At 47.1% G+C, this 20806-nt stretch overlaps 6 protein-coding genes across 6 annotated transcripts; 4 read left to right on the top strand and 2 right to left on the bottom strand.

Moving 5' to 3' along the window:
- Window positions 1–1576: 1576 nt before the first annotated feature.
- On the bottom strand, window positions 1577–2773 carry N7532_002186 (cytochrome P450; the record flags this gene model as incomplete). Its single annotated transcript, XM_056614680.1, has 1 exon — window positions 1577–2773. One exon carries the CDS (start codon window positions 2771–2773, stop codon window positions 1577–1579), a length of 1197 nt encoding a protein of 398 aa, XP_056479721.1.
- A 1357-nt stretch (window positions 2774–4130) lies between these two features.
- Window positions 4131–4983, top strand: N7532_002187 (UbiA family prenyltransferase; the record flags this gene model as incomplete). Its single annotated transcript, XM_056614681.1, has 3 exons — window positions 4131–4341; window positions 4398–4874; window positions 4928–4983. The coding sequence occupies 3 exons, from the start codon at window positions 4131–4133 to the stop codon at window positions 4981–4983; spliced, it is 744 nt and encodes a 247-aa protein (XP_056479722.1).
- Window positions 4984–6581: 1598 nt separating this feature from the next.
- N7532_002188 (DUF4219 domain-containing protein) lies at window positions 6582–6992 on the top strand (the record flags this gene model as incomplete). The annotated part of the gene is made up of 1 exon (XM_056614682.1): window positions 6582–6992. The coding sequence occupies one exon, from the start codon at window positions 6582–6584 to the stop codon at window positions 6990–6992; it is 411 nt and encodes a 136-aa protein (XP_056479723.1).
- A 3522-nt stretch (window positions 6993–10514) lies between these two features.
- Window positions 10515–11733, bottom strand: N7532_002189 (terpene synthase family protein; the record flags this gene model as incomplete). The annotated part of the gene is made up of 7 exons (XM_056614683.1): window positions 10515–10590; window positions 10645–10754; window positions 10924–10957; window positions 11020–11109; window positions 11163–11271; window positions 11377–11638; window positions 11704–11733. 7 exons carry the CDS (start codon window positions 11731–11733, stop codon window positions 10515–10517), a joined length of 711 nt encoding a protein of 236 aa, XP_056479724.1.
- A 2797-nt stretch (window positions 11734–14530) lies between these two features.
- On the top strand, window positions 14531–14908 carry N7532_002190 (mannoprotein; the record flags this gene model as incomplete). The annotated part of the gene is made up of 1 exon (XM_056614684.1): window positions 14531–14908. One exon carries the CDS (start codon window positions 14531–14533, stop codon window positions 14906–14908), a length of 378 nt encoding a protein of 125 aa, XP_056479725.1.
- A 982-nt stretch (window positions 14909–15890) lies between these two features.
- N7532_002191 (uncharacterized protein) lies at window positions 15891–18862 on the top strand (the record flags this gene model as incomplete). Its single annotated transcript, XM_056614685.1, has 2 exons — window positions 15891–18728; window positions 18842–18862. 2 exons carry the CDS (start codon window positions 15891–15893, stop codon window positions 18860–18862), a joined length of 2859 nt encoding a protein of 952 aa, XP_056479726.1.
- Between the last annotated feature and the right edge of the window lie 1944 nt (window positions 18863–20806).

A 20806-nucleotide genomic window follows, 5' to 3' on the forward strand; every position in this document is an offset into this window, starting at 1 on the left:
AATCAATAATTGAGATGCATAAAATAATTCTTGAATAACCCAAATCTATTGTTTGCCAAATGCAGCCATGAGTTCAGCACGTTCTTTCTTAAGTTCTTGTATCTCATTTTGTTCTCTGAGTACTGCAACTTCCTGTTCCAATTGTTTCAATCGTTGAGCTTGACTTGAAGATTGTGAACGAGATGATTGTTTTGATTGTGAATGAGAGCGAGAGCGAAACGACTGACAATCTGTAGTTGTTTCAACGACAGAGTATGTGTCAGGAAAATGGTGATCGGCACTGTATTGACTTAAACGGTACCTCTTGAGGTTTCCGAAGATATGGTATTCGGTATTGGGATTTCGCGTACTTTTCACCACCTTTCGAAACCTCGGATATGTAACTGTTAAGGAGATGTGTGTTGTTATTGGTCATCTAAGCTAGAATGGAGTATATGACCCCCTGATGGTGGTCACGTGGCTCCCGGACTATAGTTGATCCACGCCGGAGGAAGATCCTCGGATGCAGCACGCTGGCAGTAACCACTGAGTCACAGGTATTCTCGAGGGTATTTTAACCCCCTCAACCCCCAGCAGTTTCAGAGAACAAGAATCAACACTCTTTTGCATCTTTTGGTATTTTCCCCTTTTTATTCCGTTTCCTTTCATTGGCCAGTAAATCCAGTGTATTTCCATAGGTATAGACCCCATTCCTGATATATAACAATTAACCCAACGACAATTTCTCAAGCCACTGCCACTGCAGGAGTACCAGGAAGGAGGGATATGACATTTGTGACTAATATCTCTCTCGCTTTGTACAACCCTACGGCTTCAATGGTAACAGCTTCAATGGGATATATTTTGATGCTAGCCTTTTTTGACTGGCCACTGCCGCCACTTCCTTTTACCTAGATCAATATATCCCACAATATAATCTGTCCGCCTTAAATCACGTAAAACTTAATTTTGAGCGTTTTTGGTCAAGAGACCGCAAGCTCGTTTTACTGGAACGGAAATTTCTCCAGCTTTAGTTATGCTTTCGCTATTTTCTTTCGGAATGATAAGTGTTGGTATCACCAGCTAGGTACTGTGTACACAGTTAAGTGGACAGTCTGTATGCTCCAAAGCAAAAGTCAATTGACTCCTGTTGATAGATGTAGATAGATGTTCAGTCTAGTTGGAAAAACACCCCTAGATCCCACACGCCGGCCTTCGGCGGTCACAACATCGAGGCCACAGCCCAGCGCAAGAATGCGTACACCAAGCAAGGGATGTTATCCATCGGTCGCTAGCAGTGGGTCACAGCCAGTTTGTTCTGACAGGAGAATATATCCCGACAATAAGTGAAGCATTCCTGTAACCCTCTTGGCCATACAAACCGAGCCAGTATCAGAGAGTCCTAGGTAACCTCCGTTGGAGCTATCTTTCAAAGCCATGTAGAGATTTTGACTGTATTTTCCAGTTGACAGTGCTTGATTCGATGTAAGTGTGAACACTATTGGAATAATGTGAAACAGACAAGCCCAATTTATGTATCCGCCCAACTGACGATCGTTTACCAGATCAGAACAACTTAACCAGGATAATATCAGCCTTATTCACTGAATAAAGTCTTTCCAATAGCTTCCAAAGCCCGCATCCTTTCCTCATCAGCGACAGCACGATCTAGTTTGATAACCCTTTCATGTTCAGAGCTTCGTATTTGAAAACGTGCTCCGAAAGAGGAAGGCCGATAAAGAACACCCAAACGGCCTGACTCCTTTGCTGCCTTTTCATGTGCCAAGTCATCCTTATTTGACCCAGTGATATTAAACGCCCATAGGAGTCTTGATATGGCGATAAATAAAGTATACCGCGCAAAACATTCCCCTGGACAACTTCTTCTCCCAAAGCCAAAAGCAGAGAGAGGAAGATCAGGATTCTGTATCCACCTCTCAGGTTCGAAGCAGTCTGGATTGTCGAAGAATTTCTCATCCATGTTCATTTGCCATTGATTGGTAAAGATAATGGAATTGGAAGGAATCTTGTAACCCATGTATTCATCGTCCGTGGAGACGCGGTGGGGAAAGCCGAGTGGAAGGACCGGGCACCACCTAAGTATTTCGGTAATGAAGGCGTTAACGTAAGGAAGCTTTGTCGCATCCTCAAACAACGGTAACCTCTGGGACCCAATGACCGAATCAAGTTCTTGTTGGGCTTGCTGCACGGCACTTTGGTGGAGGATACTGGCCATGACGAAGACCTCCAAGACTATATGATTCGAATGGGTGACCCCGAGATAGAGTTCACCAATAGAGAATGCACGTTGTTCATGAGACAAATCCTGAGTTTCGCTTTTTTTGAGAGCCTGTCGGGCCCAATTCCAAGTTTGATCTTGGAGAGCAACATCATACAATTTAGTAAACTTTTGCCGCATATTTTCATGGATCTGCTCAGCGCTTTTTTTCCAACTCGAAAAGAATATTGGGACTCGATCAAGAATCGGAAAAATGTCAACCAAGAAGCTGCCGATAGATACTGCCTGGAAGCCAAGGCTAGTAAGTTCGTCTATATCTTTCAGCTCTTTGGCTTGGTTATAGTGTGTGCGCAACCCTCCACCATAGGCCAGAGCAAACGCAACAGTAGAGGTAAAGCGATGGCAGGGTGTCGTAAAATTGTCGGCTGTTAGCATTTCGTATGAAAGCTGCTTGCTTCCGATGTCTTGGAGTATGCAATAAGCCTCACAAGCCCGGGTGCTCAGAAGAGACGTTTGGATTCGCCGATTAAGTCGCCACTCTGGACCATATGGCATCATTGCAGGCAGGCGGTCTTTAAATAGATACTTTTTGATGAGTACCGAGTTGGGGCGTGAACTGTAGATGTTGCCTCGTCTAGCCAAAAGGGCCTTTGCTGCTTCGCGATCACCAAGTATAATGGCAGTCTGGGATCCTACCCTTAAGCTAATGACTGGGCCATACCTTTCGTGCCATTATTGGAAAGTTCGCCAGATATCTCGACTCGGAACCATGGTCGGTAGAAGAAGTCTCGGGCCAGGTGGAAGCTTCAGTCTCCGTGCACGTTGGCAAAAGAGGTACATGCAACCAAGAAAAAAGAAGCCAGTAACACTTAGAAGGATATTGGTATTGGATAGTGCCATTTTGGTGCTCTTAAATTAAAAGCACATGAAAAGGTCCAGAATACGTATCAGGACTGGGTAGCAGTCACTTTGGGATTCTTTAATCAGACTACTTATAATTTCCAGTTAATTATAAAGAATTGCACGCCTACCCACTTACGTTAAAGCGAATGCCTACTTCGTTCATGAACACATCCTGTACAACGCATCATGCAGATGTGGGGATGCACCATGTATATGCAGCCACAATGGGATGGTGCGGCCAGTTGATGTTACGTACGTACTGTAACGTGAACCAGGGAGGAGTGGCAAGTCCCAAAGCACCATTGTAAAGGCAATAGTATTTGAACATTATTATTCAACAATCAGTTATCAATCTGACGCAACAATAAATATTGTAGTTTTTGGTAGCGGGATAAAAGATTTTTCGTCAATATTAAGGAAAAATACCCCTTATTTTCCCACATACATCGCAGTTTGATCTTTTCCTTATGGTTTTTCTTAGCGCAGATCAAATTGTTCGCATTTTTTAACCCGCAACGAACATAGAATTAATAACCGTGACTTGCTGGGATAGATACATATGTCGGTCTGCTTTAGGATAAGAACTCCCTACCTGCCAACCATGGTGACCGATATCTGCAACCTATAACATCATCCCTGCATATGAACCTATATCAAAACCTCAATGCGTTTTGGGCTCTTCCACGAACATAAAAATGAATACTACTATGTCCGAGGTTTTTCATAGGCCAACAAATTAAAGCGAATTCCTGTATGTTATTCTCCTGTATGTTATTCATTCTACTAAACTCTATCTGTAATAGCGGTGTGTGTCCAAGCAAGGCATTGCCAACTAGCACTAATCATGAGGTCATAGTGCATGTATACAGGGCAATTCCCAAATGAATACCAACACACATTTTACGCACATTGAAAAAAATCTAGGTATAAATGAGACAGTTCTCAGGTCCATTAATCCATTCTTTATGCTGTCTTTCCTACAAGTTACATTTTCATCCTCCTTCTCGTAATGATAATTTACAAATTGTACTTGAAGATCAAACAATACGCAAGTTTTGCGGCGAAGGCGCTATATCACTACGTGAAGCATGAGGTATGCTTATCGTACTATTATATGAGAAGCAACATTGATGCAGCTTTCCTGCCCTTCCCTATATTCACAACGGCATCACTGCTCCACAGAGGAGCAGAGTTTGATGAAATGTTTGGTTCAATTGCCCGTATGAAAGCATAACCCGTATCAACATTCATGATTGGGGGCTAATTATACTAACAGAAGCCTTGACTTACGGCTTTTTATATGCCTATACCATCGACGTTGCAAATAATGCAGAAGGAGGGGGCTTGGAAGATGAGATCAACAAGCCTAATCGACCAATCGCGTCTAAGGTAACAACGGCCACTGTAACGAAGACTCGATACTATATCTCAACTGGAGTGTGGCTTATGTACAGCTACTTCCTCGGCATTCATCAATGGACATTAGGATGGGTCTTCACAGTTTTCATATCATATCCTCTCCACACAGCTAGATTTGGACCCGCAAAGGACCTCTCTATGGCATTAGGAACAGTTGCGCAGTTGATGGCCTGCTGGGAGATCGGAGGTTCTGGTGTCGAAGTCGGGTGGAACTGGGTGAAAATAATTTCCATATGGGTATTTTTCACTGTGTCAATCCAGGACTTCCGCGATGTTCCAGGTGATAGGGCTTGTGGTCGTTGGACCACGCCAATGCTGCTAGGCGATGCCGCAGGTACGATCTCGTTCATTGAATTGTCCAGATTTATTCTGACATCTAATTTTAAGCCCGCATTTATACATCCGCCGCTCTCTCCGTCTTTGCGGTGAGCTTCTTTGTCTAGGAGTTATAGTATCGCCATTTATTAACATCTCACTCTAGTATATCTACGTCTTTCGTTGCGTCTTACATTACCGATACAATAAATCAACAGTGATCGTATCCACCATTGTGGCTGCCTTGACCTTGGGACTCATCTTCCGTATGGCTTTGTTCAGGACAATCGGAAGTGACCGCATTTCGTATAGATGGTACACAGCTTTATACAACTTTCTATTGATATCTGCGTGCGTTACATTTGGAAGTTACTGAGTGAATGTTTATAATTCTCGGTCCAATCGTTTGCAGTAGGTAGGAGCAGAGCTAACCAATATATTCTTGTGTGATCTACAAGGAAAATAGTAAAAAAGTGCAGAAGCTGTCATTTTCAACAGTACACAGATGAATATGTCTCTGGTGCTGCAAGACGTCAGCCATGATGCCTCAAGAACAGCACCAGAGGGCGGCGCAATTTCAGCTCGAGCTTCAAGCACCAGGAAGTTGGTATTCCTGCGAAAAAAAGAATTGGCAAGCGTCAAGCCTGCAGCTGGACCTCCGACTATGATAACTCTGAAATCATCTTTATACGCCTTTTCGATCATGGTATTTTCTAACCCTGAACTGGTGAATAGGTCTACTAAAACGTCCGATTCCACAGTTCATTCAATATCGTCCGTATAGGAAAGTGATGCTTTAGAGCTACACTCGGTAATGCTCGTCGCAAGATGGGCGATATAGAGCTTACAATGTCTAATGGCTAAATATAAAGAGCGATATTCGGCCGATAGCATGTGCCGCTTATCAACAATTGAACAATTCTTTCACCCAACTAGGTTTCCGCGAATGATCATATGAATACTCTTCGCATCGCCCTGGGTCAGTCACACCCTATAAATACCCACAATTTCCTCTTGCCTAGGGAAACCCTTCCCTAAAGCCATCGATCTTGTGGACAGCCCTCTGGATTCCACTACCTGCTGCATAATCTTACCCAACAACTCACCGTCACCGCTTCATGTGATGCACAGATCTTTTTCCATGAAAAGTTGATTCGATGATCTCCAAACTCAACTATGGTCGTCTAACCATTAAACCTCCCTCTTGCACGCAGTGAGAAGGATTCCTCATAGTGTGGAAATAGTGACGTCATCAGGCATGGACTACAATCCAAATCCTTCACCGACAATGATCTACACGTGTCGGGATATATCCTCCTGTCAGAATAAACTAGCGGTGACCCACTGCTAGCAACTGATGGATAACATCCCTTGCGTGGTGTACGCATTCTTGCGCTGGGCTGCGGCTCCGGTGTTGTGACTGCCGAGGACCGGTGTGTGGGATCTAGGGGTGTTTTCCAACTTGTTGTGATATGTCGTATCGTAACGGAATCAATTCCTAACCTCACGGAATTACCAGCTTTGATTGGAATTCAATCTGGAGGTCGTATGTGTATATAAACCCTCAAGTTTTCTGTCCAGAAAAACAAGCAATCTTCCTTTGAATTACAACAGGTTATGAGCCCGGGTGCTAACTTCTCGGGTGTCGTCTCCACTTACTCTGAGAACCACTGCATACTATAACTTGTTGAAGCTATATTTACCCCGCACTTCAGGCATAGCCACGATGCCTGCACATCTAACCGAGTCTCCCGACCGAAATATCGCGGCTATTGAGCCTTTAACAGGCAGTGATAATTATGCAACTTGGAAGCATCTTATGACCTCCTACTTAAAGGCAAGACAAGTCTGGGATGTCGTGTCCGGAGATCTCCAACGCCCTAACTGCCTTTTTAAATACGCAAAACCGATTACGGCCGACATTGTTCCACTGGTTGATGAACGACTTATTGGAGCCCCAAGACAGAAGGCTATCGAAGCTCGTCTAGAAGCTGAAGTCCAGGCTTTTGAGCGACATCAGGAATGGTCCAAACGTGAGGCTGAAGCCTATCACACAATCTTTCGATATCTTTCCGTCGAAATCAGTGTTCATGTTGCAGGGCTAGAAACATCTCGAGATCTCTGGAACGAACCTTGAAGAACGATATAGACGAATGGAGCTAGCTACATTCTGTGAACTTTTCGCCCAGCTCAAAGAAACGACTGGATCTAGCTGCACTAGTATACGTGAATTCGTTGATCGAGTCCGATTGCTAGTACATCGCTTAAATGCGATCATGCCAGGGTCAATTGGGGATCACGCACACGTTGCAATCCTCTTAACTCAGATCGGACCGGAATATGCGCTGATAGTTGATGCCATCCAAAATGACAAGGATCCGGACAATCCCGCCATGATTGGGAATCGCCTTGCAAATGCTGAACAGACAGTTTCAGCAAAGAACTCTCCAACTCCTCCGCGCGTAGCACCGTCAGTTAACACAGTGAAGGCGTCTGTCAAGAAATGCAATTACTGCAAGAAACGAGGCCATGAAGTCTCGAAATGCTGGAAAAAGAACCCGCATTTGCGCCCTAAGCGGGACAACGGTGTCAAAACAGAAAGGAGTGTTTCTGGTTCACCACAAAATGAATCACATCAAGGCCAGGCAGAAGAACGGCAGGGCCCGCCGACTTCTTACAAGAGACCAAGGATCAATATTGTGAGGGCGAGAGTGACGACTCTCTATACCCACGCGCCGAATTCCCGGTGGATACTCGACTCTGCTGCTACTAGCCATATCTGTTGGGACCGGGATTGTTTTAGCAGTTTCCGAATCCACCATGACAAACTAGACACAGCGGGAGATCCAGTTGAAGCTGAGGGCATTGGCACCATCAAGCTTAATCCATAATGCCTTAAAGGAGGGACTCCCTCCGACTCCTCCGCCGTCTGATTGGCCCACAGTGCGTGCTCCCGGCACCCACCATGCGTGCTCGGAAGACCCACACCCCGTCAAATTCGCGAAATCCGCGACCGCCGACCGCAGCGACTCTGCCAGGCACAGTCATAGACTATTCACGATTCATTTGGACAAGAATTGCTATATGATACAGTTGGAGAATAATCCACACTCCGGTCGCACGATCGTACCAGACCTAAGCTTCACCACACCGAATTATCACATTTAGAATATAGATGTGTATCCCCGTTTTTGAGGCATATATTTTTACACACAGGTACCTATATCAACCCAAGTTTGCCAGGTGCATGAGGCCATACCTTAATTCCTGACAATTCTAAGGCCACACCTGATCGGATTCACTAATTATTAATCTCTTAAGAGAAATATACGTGACTCCAGTGTCGACTCCCAGAAGTCACTCTCGGAGTAGGAGGAGCTAGATATTGAAGAGGGGAACGCTCGATGGCAGCACGCGCTGAGACGTGCGGGTCGATTCAGGAGAAAAACCACCACAAAAACACACACATAGCAATCAGGAAATAGCGAGAATCCCAAATGTAGGGGTCAGGTCGGGGAGGTGTGGGGGGGTGTATTCTAGAACTAGAGTATTCTATTAAACTTCACTATCGAGCATTTTTCGCCATTTCAAAAGTGAAATAGTGTTGAGCCTATTCGGCACTATCGGGAATCTCCTCAGCGGCCAGGTCACGTCGCTTACCAATGTCTGATATTTTTTTCCAGCCTCAATGTATAGATATCCTCGAGGGCCACAGATAGGTTGAACCAAAAATTAGGGTCAGATGGGAGACTTACCAGGGCAACTTGCCATGGGGTAAAGACAGTTGGGGGAGGTCTCTAGTCGGAGCAAAGTTAATTCGAGCTTCACTTTCCGGCCACGGACTTCATCAGCCAAAGAAGGCTTAGATAAGGTAGCCTCGTGATGGAAGTTCTGTGCATACAGATGTAACGGGTTGGACCCGCGTCTTACTATATGGCCCTGCCATATAGTCTTTTCCCCGCACTTCCGTTCTGCCACCGCCTTACCTTCTATCGCTGTTCCGCTTGTTCCATTCCTTCTCTTCACCAAGCTTTTTGTAAACAGCATGTTGGCCTAGTCAGTATTGAATCAATTCGGCTTCAGCCCTTCACAACAGACGCTCTATAGGCCAGGAAAGAGTATTTGGATTGTCATGGAGATAATATTCTGCCACGAAAGGCGCAAGGCACTTCGGTCAAGATCTAACTCTAAGGATGATTAGATGGTTGCCATGGTATAACGACTTTGGACCGAGAAATGGGATCCCTATAGCCCTACTTATATCAAACTACTATTGAATTCCATTTCGGTGACGGAGCCCCGCTCCACTACCTTGTTTATTCTGGTTACACAACATATGTACTTACAAAGGCGGAGTGTGCATTAGGGTAAGCCTAATATATACTATTGGAGACGACAACAGTTAAAATAAAAGGAGGGAAGGGGTGGGGGGGAGGGCGCGAACCACAGTGAAGCTTAATCTTCAGCCTCTAAAATTAGATACCTGGGCCGCAGGAAGAGGGGGAGACGCAAGTATGAGTTGATCTTCATGCGCTGTAAACAATCAAATACCGGGCATGCGAGAGACATCTCATATGCACCTCGTGGAAGGCACATCGTGGAAGGGACATCTATTTACTTTTTACACACTTGCAGTTAATGAGCCCCCCAGACACGTATTTGGAAACAAACCCCCTTCCTCCCCGTCACACACCTGTTTTCCTAACTTCGCTATAGAGCCTACTGGCGGTCGGCCTCTGGTCCCCAAATGCAAGCAAAAATATAATCGGAGCTGGCAGAGTATAAACCCGGACGAAAAGGCCAAGATAACTAGATTGTTCTGCGGAGTGCTGATCTTGGTCCACCTTCGGAGAAAGACATTTTGACGCATTACGGCCTAACCCGGCTCCCTTTTGCCTTACTATTAGTGCGATATATGTAACCGAACATGAAAGACATACAGATGGCAAGCCAATTAGAAGATGACTTTAAAAAAGTGCGTGGCAAAAGCATGCGGTCGAGGAATAGCGAATAGGCAGCGGGGTAAGGAGCATCAGCATTAGGGTTGAAGAGAAAAGAGCCAGCGAATAAAGTGGAAAACGCCAGCACTAAGCCTAAAATTGAAATTTACAACACAGCGTTCAGAAGAAGGTGTGGACAGAACTGGCGAATTAGAAGCCATGATTTGGCTAACAGCAACATCAAAGATTAAGTTTTTGACAGCAAGGGTACTTACTCCTTGCGCACGAAGGTAAAGCCCTCCTCTCACTTCGTTCGTTTCAGGGCCCGTGCGGCCAAGGGCAGGTTGAAATACCCTATGAATGTGCCGCTACCCGGTGGTTAGAACTCCGATATTGGCAGTTTAACCAATTACAATACAAGACACATAGAAACGCGGGTTCCCGGTAGCCAATCGCTTGCTAGTGGTAAGTAACCACTGCATGTCTCGACAGTTACATACCTCGTGGCTCATACGTATGTGGGTGCTTTATGGTAGCTTGAATAGCCCACAAAAAAGTAACAATTCAATCTGAAACTACGCTACATGTTGAATGCTTTAAATTATAAAGTTTGAAGTTTGGGAAGTTCAACAATATGAGGACCCATGTTATATCCCGAGACCCTTCCAAGACCTTTCGCACTCGGTACTTTGACAAGCAACGAATAAAGTTCTGTTTTTTTAGTCGCCGAGAGTTACCTCAATATGAGTATTTCCATTCGACGGCCGGAAATCGAAATACCGCTTGATGGTATACCTATTTTGTGTTAGAAACGTATTGATTATTTGCTCCTTGGGCGAGAGATCTCACAGCCAATTGATAAGTCCGATACGTTCATTCTTGCAGCACCTCAGAAATGCGTGAACTTTGTCTATGATATCATGTTCGGCTCCGATTTTAAGAAGTCTGGGTTCAAGTTCCTGAAATGCAATGTAGCTGCTGCGGATCAAGTGGCAACAATGGTTCACCGCCTGTTGGGGTGTCATTCCTTGATGGTGAACGAGTAAAGGAATAATGTTATCTGTATGTTTGCATCTCTGATCTTGTGAGCTGTAAGATTCCGATAAGTAAACATAGAATATTTCTTACCACTTCATGTCTTGCAGAAACAATGTCGTTGTCGCTATTATAAGGCTTAGCGAGATACTGGATAGTGTCCAAGATGGAGTATAGAGTGTTGCTTACAGCGATACCATGATATTGATGTGCCTCATCATTTCCTTCGCCAGGGTGTGGTCAAGCAGCCACTCTGGAACATCCATATCTTGTGACAATCTAAAACTCAGAGTCAGTATTAGTGATTTATGTTTGAAGGTTGGGAGTCGCACAGGCTAAGAGCTATTGTGGGGTAAATAGCAGAAGCATCCATCCGGAGGGCCATATATTCATCTATACCAAATATAACACCCTTTTCAAAACAGTTCTGCAACTTCACTACTGCAGCAACGTAGTCACATAGAGTGTCGCAATAAAGCTTTTTAATGTGCACTTTGGGTTTTATAAGGTTGCGGTTCTCCCTTTCTAAAATTGAAGTTAACTTACTGAGTTTCGTGCTTTCTCGGACTTGCACACCTATCATGTAGAATGACTGCGCCAGTGCAAAATTGGGAGCAATATGGGCCGGATCCTCAACTGTATACTCGTCAAGAAGGCTTTTGCGAATGCTGTTCGAGGTTTCGATGCGCAGTAGCTCTCGTTGCTGGTATCCTTCATCAAAATCACCGAAATCAACCGCTATTAAGTGAGCAAAAGGTTCAAAATTAGCTGGAATCGGTGGATTTGTTCCATCATCCCAGGCAAAGAGCTATATAGAGATCATTGTTTAGTCTAATTCATGTTGGTACATGGATAGGAAAGAGCTGTGCTTACCCAGGTAGCATACAATGCAAAAACTCGCATTTTTGACTCTGTCGCTTCAGGGGCTACGGCGCTTGCAAGAAACGTGCAGTTTGTTTCCACATTCCGTTTGTATTGCAAAGCGTCAGGTAACCAACTTCAAGATTGTTAATCCTTCCGGGATCAAGTAAACAAAAAGAGCGGGGATTTTACATTTTACGCCAGTTTTCAACAGTTTACTCAACGATATCATTGTACTGACGGTTCACTTTTGGCCGCCAGTCCGGTGAGAGCTCGTGCAAAAATGGAATCTTAATTCGTGCACCTATACACGCCTGTACGAGGTGATCGTAGTCCGTGGGTGTGGCAAGTGATCCCAAAGTCATTTTTCAGGAATTGCTGCGGAACTTTGGCGACGTGAGGGAAAAGTATTTAGGTAGTAGTCGAACGACATCCTGATATAGAAATTCAGGAAGGAGCAAGGACTATTATTAAGTGCATATAGTAAATCGTAGCCGGAGACACAAGCGGCGGGCAGAGAAGATAGCAGCACAAAGCACAAGAAGACAGGCGCGGGGCGTAGGACGATTTACACTCAAACTTTAGAGGGAAATGGCTGGAGGGGCATCCGCACCAGAACGCAGAAAAGTAGCGGCGGTGTAGTCGAACACGAAGTCATACAGAAGCGTAACCAATCAGAAGACGACTTCATAAAAGTGCGTAGCAAAAGGATGCAGGCAATAAACGAGAGGGAATGGCGAATAAGGCGGCACATGGAAGCAGAAGCATTAGATAAGGGCAGAGTAGAAGAGGAAGGGCCCAGTGAATGAGTGCAAAAAGCGCCAGCACCAAACCTAAGAGAGCAATATTGCAAACAGCAATCAGAAGAGAGCATGGAGAGAACTGACAGCAAATGAGAGAAAGGGTTGAAAAATGCAAACAATGAAGATGAAGAAGCAGGATTTGGCTAACAGCAACATCAAAGATAAAAAAAAAAAATGTTTTTTTCTTCAAGGGTAATCCCTGGGCACGAAGGTAAACCCTTCCTCTCACTACGTTCATTTCAGGGCATGGTAATAACGCAAACCGTGTGAACATGAGTTAGCTGTCTAGCTATGTATTGTAACAGATCCAAAATTAATCACGCCCACCAAGCTCCCCCGCCACTCCCACCTTCTCCCTACTCCCCTACAGTGGTGTCTCCAAGGAGCCCCTAGTCGCAACGAGACGGAGAAGAACATAATAACCCCGCTTGCCTATTTGTGGATTTTCGGGGCTGGCCTATTCGCCAAATGGGTCCGACAAGACTGTTCAAATGGACCAGTCAGAATAGCCGCGGGGGCGAGAAGCCAATCGCGAGTAGAGGACACGTAGCAGCATAGCTACTGGAATGAAAATCAAAATAGAATGTTTCAGCTAGTGATGAAAGTGCCCAGATGGGTGGTTGAGAAATTCACGAGAGTGGCGAAAGCAATACTATATATACGAGATATTTCGTACTGCGCTTTTCCAATCTAGACATGCTGCAGATCTCAAAAACTCATCGCTAGGTCACGTGAATTATTCTGTAGTACTGTGCACATGTAATAGGAAATCTACTCACAGCGTAGGAAGCCTGTCAATCAGGTAAGAGGATGGAACCAATTTGTATTCGAAGGCAAGACTGATTCTTGGGGGTCAGAAAGAGACCCCCAACAGAGATCTTCTTATTGGCATGATATGCTTTGAAATCAACTAGAAGAAGAAACCAACAAACGTGATCAGCAGCGCGGGGTCCGAGGTTGTCATATAGTTACCCTTCAGGTGAGCCACCAACCTGCTGCCATACAGGTACACCGCCGAAACTCCATTCCTCTAAGCCCTTCTGAGAATGTGAAAATAGCTTCATATCAGAAATCTCAGTAACAGTACAGCGGACGCGCTATGTTTCTCAAGGCATCCGTATTCACATACAGTACATCGAATCAAGCATGTAGCTGAGATGTAGACGAAGAATTGTTCAAGATTCAATATCCGGAATAGGAATCTTCTCTCTTAATTCATTTGTCCTACCGTAAATAGCGGTCTGAGTGTAGCGAATTTAACTCGGGAGGGGTAGATAATACCTGCGGAAGGGTGGGACGATCGCAGATCGTCCCATATATCGATCTGGCCGAAAAAGCCTCAAGAATGCAATAGGGCGAAAATCGAGAAACCGAGGAAGGAACCAAGGGATCCGCTTTACACTTCACTCAGGGCTCACGAGATTCATTATCTTTTAGACGACGTAGCTAGGTTAAGAGCACCCGAGACCCTACTTGTATATTGCCGAGATTCGTGTTGCTGTTCACTAGGCACAGAAGCGCTCTCGTTAAATTATCTCCCCTGGGGGGATTGTCCGACTCAAGTGCACGGGTACAGCACGTCGACAGAATAACCCAGCTATTGTCCTTGCGAAGCTAGATTCCAGTACCCTTACGTAGGATCGTCTAAGACTACTGGAATTTAGCTTCGCTAGCGTATACTCCCGTATCCACCCGTAGAGGCTTGACCAATGCGGTAGGGCCCTGTGCCAGTTCTGAGCTTAGGTCAGTATCTCGCGGAATCTGGTGGAGAATGCCTTTTTACATTCTCCGTCCTTATTTGAGAAAAGGTGCAGCTAACTAGTGAAAATGGTGACACATAATGCGTGGCATATTGGGCAATTTCGCATATGCAGAATGAGCCAAGCTGCGCTGTATGTGTTACGATTGTCTGCCTTATATCCTGGTGTTACCTTTATTCGGCCTATCGCACTATATATATAGAGCGCAAGGAGCTCGCTCCTAGGCTTTCACAACCATATTATCATACTCTAGTTACTCTCACCAAAACAAACAACATGGTATTTATTGCTAAAATTTTCGTTTTGGCATTAACTGCTGCTGCCACGCCTATCCTTCCCCGCGATGCTGCTACGGTTGAGAACGATATAACGCAAAAAATCGGCCCGCAAGTCCAAACCCTTGACAACGACGTCAAGGGTTTCCCCGCTAGTGGTTTAGCAGGAGCACTTGCGATTGACAACGATTCCCAATCTCTCGTTGCTACCGTAAATAATGCGACTATCGATACCCAGAACACTGGCTCCTTTAGTGAGTCAGATGCGACCTCTGTTCTTCAGGCCGCCTACAACGTACTCTCTACATTTTTGGGTACATTGTCTGCTATTACGGATCAAACAGCTGCTTGGGCAGATTTTCCGGGGGCCAAGCTCTAGTTTTCAACGACCTCCAGAATCTCAACGAGTCCTTCATCGACTTCACCAGCGCTTTAATAGAGGCCACACCAAGCGATCTAGTTCCCTCGGCTACGTCAATCCAGACTCAGATTGCCCAAGCCTTCACCTCTGCCATAGCCGCCTACTCCAGCTAGGGCTATTGGCTCTTTCATGTCATCGAAAAGCCGCCGTTGACAGCATATATCGACAATATATCCCGTTAGCTTCAAGAGTGAATGAAATTGGGGTATGAAAAGTGGAAGGTGTGGAACTGAACGGCAGTTATCTTACCGCTAGCAACCGATTCAACTCCGTTTGTTTTCGATCCAACTCTGTTTGTTTTTGTATGTTGTCGTCGAAAGTGGGGAGCTACTTACGATATACCATTATTTGTTGTTCTTATGCTCTTCCAACAGGCAAATTGTGGCAGGTGACCACAACACCACAACACCACAACGCCCGGATGGAGATTATTTTAGCATGATTAGAAAGCCCGCATCCGCCAGACTCTAAAGCCATTTCTCTTTTTACATATTAATCTAACGGGTAATTCATGGCCAGGACCAGAGCCACCCCAGGGTCGCAGGGATTTGGTCTCGTAGATAGAGGTTAAAGAAGATCTGCTTAATCAGAATCCACACTTGAAACTCCTCCAACATCTCTGGTTGAGCCAAAAGAAGGTAGGGAAGTTGGGGACTTTTTGAAGTTCATAATTTCGGCGACAGTGATCGATTTTCGGCGACAGCTAAACCGATTTTGGAATAGTGCCAAGTTAAACCTCTTTTGGTCATTAGTGTAACTTTCTTACTCTTTGATCAGAGATGCATTTTCTGACCTATCGAATCTTGTGTCCTCAATTAGTGCCGCGAACTTATTCATTGCAGCCCCTATTTCCATCCGCCCTGTTGACCATGCCTTGCAGGGGTGAATCCAGCGCTTCTCATCCCCACGTGCGATCGACCGCTGAGGAGCCAAGTTTAACATGACATTACTAGCCACAGGTCCTAATATTCGAAAGCGTGGCCGACCACGAAAACACCCATCCGTGGAGCAGAGGCGCGAGGCTCGCACGATTCAACGACGGCATCAGCGACGGCGACAGTCCGCCAGGGCTGCCGAGGCTGCCAACTATGCGTCTCAAATCGGTCCGTACTGTGCCAATCTCGCTCACGTAACCGCCGAGCCTGTTGCTGGGCTTGTTCTTCCTACCACTCCCTCTTTTGCCCTTCCCCGAGAGGAACCCACGCTGCCTGGAGACATTCAGCCGCTCTCGCTTCCTCTGAGCCCCACACCAACTGCAGTCATTGAACCTGGAAGTGCCGCTCTCCCTCGATCTCTGTCCGCCGACTCGACCTGTATTTTGCCAGATAGCATACCTGTGAACGCAAATCCAGATCATCATCCGCTCGATCCCTCACGGACTAGCGAATCATCGCCCGCGGCACTGATCAGCGAGGATAACGAAGAATCTCCGATCCGATCCCCTAACCAGTCCGGCTGTGATCATACACGTATTCTGAGCGACACGAATGACGTGTGGCCTGATGTGGACGTGCCAGATCCTGACATCATCGTCGATTCGGATACCGAGCTAGAGAGTCCCACTCCAGACCAAGAAACGAAAAGTACCGGAGCGCTACTCGCGGAACAGCTCCTCCGGTCTCCCGAGTGCTGCATTGATTGCCATACGCGATATAAGCACGAGCGGAACCCAGTCGGATCACCGAGCCACGGTCTGAACGAGGTCTTCAGCTGGCCCTGTCCCGACGTGCTCAGCACTACCAGACTGGCCAGGTCTGGTGACCAATTGATCGAGGACTGGCCACCAGAACAGCGTGAAAAAGTCTTCTGCGGAACCGATGCGGGACAACCCAGCAGCGTGCCTGCTATCTGCTTGGCCCGGGGAGAACAGAAGTTAGGGCCAGCAGCCGTCCACTTCGATATTGACAGTGTCTTAGCTCATGTAACCAGTCCAGCTGTCTGTTCCCAAGGCCTCTACTGGTATCCTGTTCAGCGGCCGGTCTCGGACCTCCAGTCGGATCTTCACTTAGATCCACTCCCGGTTCAGTTCACAGATGGCCACGGTCACCTACATTGCGTCTCAGTACCGCTACATCGCGTTAAGCACTACACGTTTGCCCGGGTGTCGGGATTCGAGGATGCATCGATCTACGCCCTGTTCCCTAGACTCCATCAGCCCCAGCAGAAGTCTAGCCGACTGCCAGATGATCAGTTTCGGGTCTGGATAGACGATATCCTCCTCCCAGCGGTCCATCAATACTACTCCGATGCCCGGCTACAGCATTTCCCTTCCAGTTTCAGTCATAGCAACTCAAACTCATGGGCGGCGTGGGCGGAGGGCCGATCGATCCAGACACAGTCCCGTCAACAGCTACTCAGCTACTTTCTGCCCCCCGAGCACCTAGATCATATCTGGCAGGCTGTTCATCAAATTATTCGAGCAAAGGGGCTAGACGAATTCCAGGGGGTTCGTCTTTTCCTGAGTGCTAAGAACCTAAAGCTCCGTACACAGTCCGCGACCTGGTCCGATATGCAACATCGGTTTCAACAGTTATGGAGCAGCACTGCCAACCAGAGTTATATTCACGAGGTCTTCTTTGATATTGGGAAGGAAACATGTCCTATTACCCCCGATTCTGGCCAGCCCATCCGGGGGCAAACTCTGCTCTGGAAACAATGCTGTCTAGACAAGCTTCTCCGCTCCCCGCTAGTCCAGAACCCGGGGAAGACAATATTTTATCCTTTCTCGTTTCTCCGAGATACAGGGTCCTTGACGATCCAAACCCGGACTAGATCTCACCTCCGTAAGACCGGGCTCCTTTACAGCCAGTTCTACAACTCGGTCAAAGAGATCTTTGCGGCTGGAAATCAGTACCCCTTCAGTAATCCACTGTTAGAGGCTCCAGCCCTGGACCACGAGTCATATCAAACTTGGCAGCATATCGGGAAAGGTTTTCATGACCGAAACACCCTCCATCGCGCGTACATCCACAGCAAGTCCCGGTGTGCCACTGCAATCGATGCATCTATTGGAAAATCTTTTGGGACCCGGGAAGAGCATCGGGTGCGCGAAGACCTCCTGATCCAAATTAATCAGGAGTTTCAGCGACGCCGCGCGACTCAACGGGTGGTTCAAAATCCATCAAGTCAACCATTCTATATCCATTCCACTGCGACTATCCTTAAATGGGTCCGGTGGAACATAAATCGGCTATGTGCGGGATTCGAGTTAACAAATAGTCTGCAGCGCCATTCTATGGTGTCCTGGGATCGCACCCAGGTAATGATCCTGTTCCTCCGCTGTCTCCGACGGGCATTTGGCGGAGGCGGGAACCGGTTAGAGCAAAGCCGGGCGTGTTGGCAAGACGTGAAAGAAGTTCCGGGGTCCAATGGCCAGATTCAGTATCGGGAGGGCATTGGACTGGGAACCACTATTCAACGCCACGGCTATGGCTGGTTCCTTAACAAGATCCACTGGGATACTATGGGTTTCCGCCCAGCCCATCGTCTCCACATGGACCTCCACACACCAGCGGTCATGGCCCAGTTTCGAGTCAATTACGAGCGCGTCCGCAAATACCAGAATGATTTTCTTCTACTCGAGGATTATTTTCTGTATATAATTCAGTATCAGCGAGACCATACCGCGTCTACTGCGCTGCTCTCCCTCCTCATTGACTTCTGTCTGCGCGCCTTTCGGAAAGATATTCTGACTGTCTTGCAGGCGGGCATACGCCCTGAATTTCAGAGCATTGCAGAGACTGGGCAGGTAGCGCTCAGCAAGCCCTCCCTACAACGGGTATTAAAAGACACACACTGGCCTCCTGCCATCCTGACTGGCAGTCGTTGTGGCATTAGGCGTGTTGATCATTTATTTGCTTGGCTATGGGGGCTGCATCCTGACGAGTATAGCCGCCTGCACTGGGCTCATAAACCATATCGTACACTGTACCGCCGCTGTGTGATCAAAATCCAAGAAATTTATGGTGAGGAAATAGCCACTTCCTGGCAAGCATGCCTGAAACATCGCTTTCTCAGCACGCATTGGATGCTGCCGTACCCAGACCAACAGACCTTGTTCAGCCGGGACAAGCACCAACGGTATCGCTGGTGGTCGAGCTGGAATGAAGAACTGATACGGAATTCGCTCCCGGCATGCGTATCTAGGTGCCCAATCATTCCCACTACGCAATATGGACATTTACCTCAACATGGCTGGATATCATTCGCCCAGGCAATGCCCTTGGATATCGAACTGCCGCCCATCCCAGGCAATATCGAAGCATTCCTCAAGATGGTTCCCTCCAAACTAGTAGATCTCGGGGCGATTCTCCCCGCCGTTGTCACTATGACCATGGGGCCTCAATCTGGCCACGACTATCAGTTGCGTCCAAGCTCCCTCCGGAACCCTATCACAAGCTCGTCTGGGAAGATGGAGGTCAATGGACCTTCTACTGTCCCCTATACTCTAGAGGGTGTTCCACCCGGGGCCCGCTCGACTTCTTCGCCCTCTGATTGGTCCCCCGTGCGTGCTCCCGGCGCCCTCGGTGCGTGCCCGGAGGGCCCGCGCCCCATCAGATTCGCGCAGTCCGCGACCGCCGACCGCAGCGGGACCCCACCCCATGGGCGTAAATTCAATGTGCCGTAGGGTTTCTAGGGTTTTAGGGTTGCCGTCGTAAAATGGGTTTCGGGGCCCATTGTGTTGACATTTTTGCTGACAAAGATACCCCAAATTTGAATATGTTGTAAAAGCAATTCGGTTTGATAGTCAGATCAAATTTGAGGCCAATCCATATTGATATAAGCTTGGTTTCTGGGGTTCGAAAACGCCCGATGTTTTTGCAGGAGCGCGCATCACCCGCCGACCGTGGTCCATCCGCCGTACTCCGAAAATCACCCCCATCAGGTTTAGTTCACAGGACTAGTTTTTCGTCGAGATGTCAGAGGTTAATTGCCAGAGGATTGATTGATATCCCATATTTTAAGAGCATCATAGCCCCCATCAAATTCGCGAAATCCGCAACCGCCGACCGCAGCGACCCTGCCGGGCACAGCCATAGACTATTCACGATTCATTCGGCCAAGGATTGCTATATGATGCAGTTGGAGAATCATCCACACTCCGGTCGCACGATCGTACCAGACCTAAGCTTCACCACACCGAATTATCACATTTAGAGTATAGATGTGTATCCCCGTCTTTACAGTATATGTATTGAAGAGGGGAACGCTCGATGGCAGCACGCGCTGGGACGTGCGGGTCGATTCAGCAGAAAGACCACCACAAAACACACGCGTATGTAGGGGTCAGGTCGGGGAGGTGTAAGAAGGTGTATTCGAGAACTGGCTATCCGGCCACCGTATACTGCCGGCTATGTCACATAGTCTGGATGGCACCCATGTAGTAGGGGGAGGGGGTCTCCCCACTACAATATATATCTTTACACTGTCAAGCCCAGTTTGCCGGGTGCATTGGGCTCATATGTGATCTGCCCAGATCGACGTGTTCCTGATAATTCCGAGGCCATATCTGATTTGATTCCCCAACTATTGATCTCTCGATGTCGCTATTTGTTGCATTGCGCTGGAATATCTAGATCGGTCAGCCAGACCTCCGGCAGTCCCGCACCCGCGTGTCAGATCCCGAGGTACTCTCCGGGATGACCTATCACATCGGCCCCAGTGCCGTTCAACCCCTATTCCCTGCCTCCCTAGATCAAGTTCTTTGAATCTACACCTTGTGTTTTTCTATATCGACCTCACTCACCGCTGCCTTCTCCACTAGCGCTCTCACCATGGACGCCATCGGGGTATTCTTCACATATAATGCCACATATCGGTTATGGATCTGCAAGACCTGTCAATATGTGGTGGATG

The sequence above is a fragment of the Penicillium argentinense genome (assembly GCF_028826775.1).
Source record: "Penicillium argentinense strain IBT 30761 chromosome Unknown utg000002l_segment0_segment0, whole genome shotgun sequence".
Taxonomy (NCBI): domain Eukaryota; kingdom Fungi; phylum Ascomycota; class Eurotiomycetes; order Eurotiales; family Aspergillaceae; genus Penicillium; species Penicillium argentinense.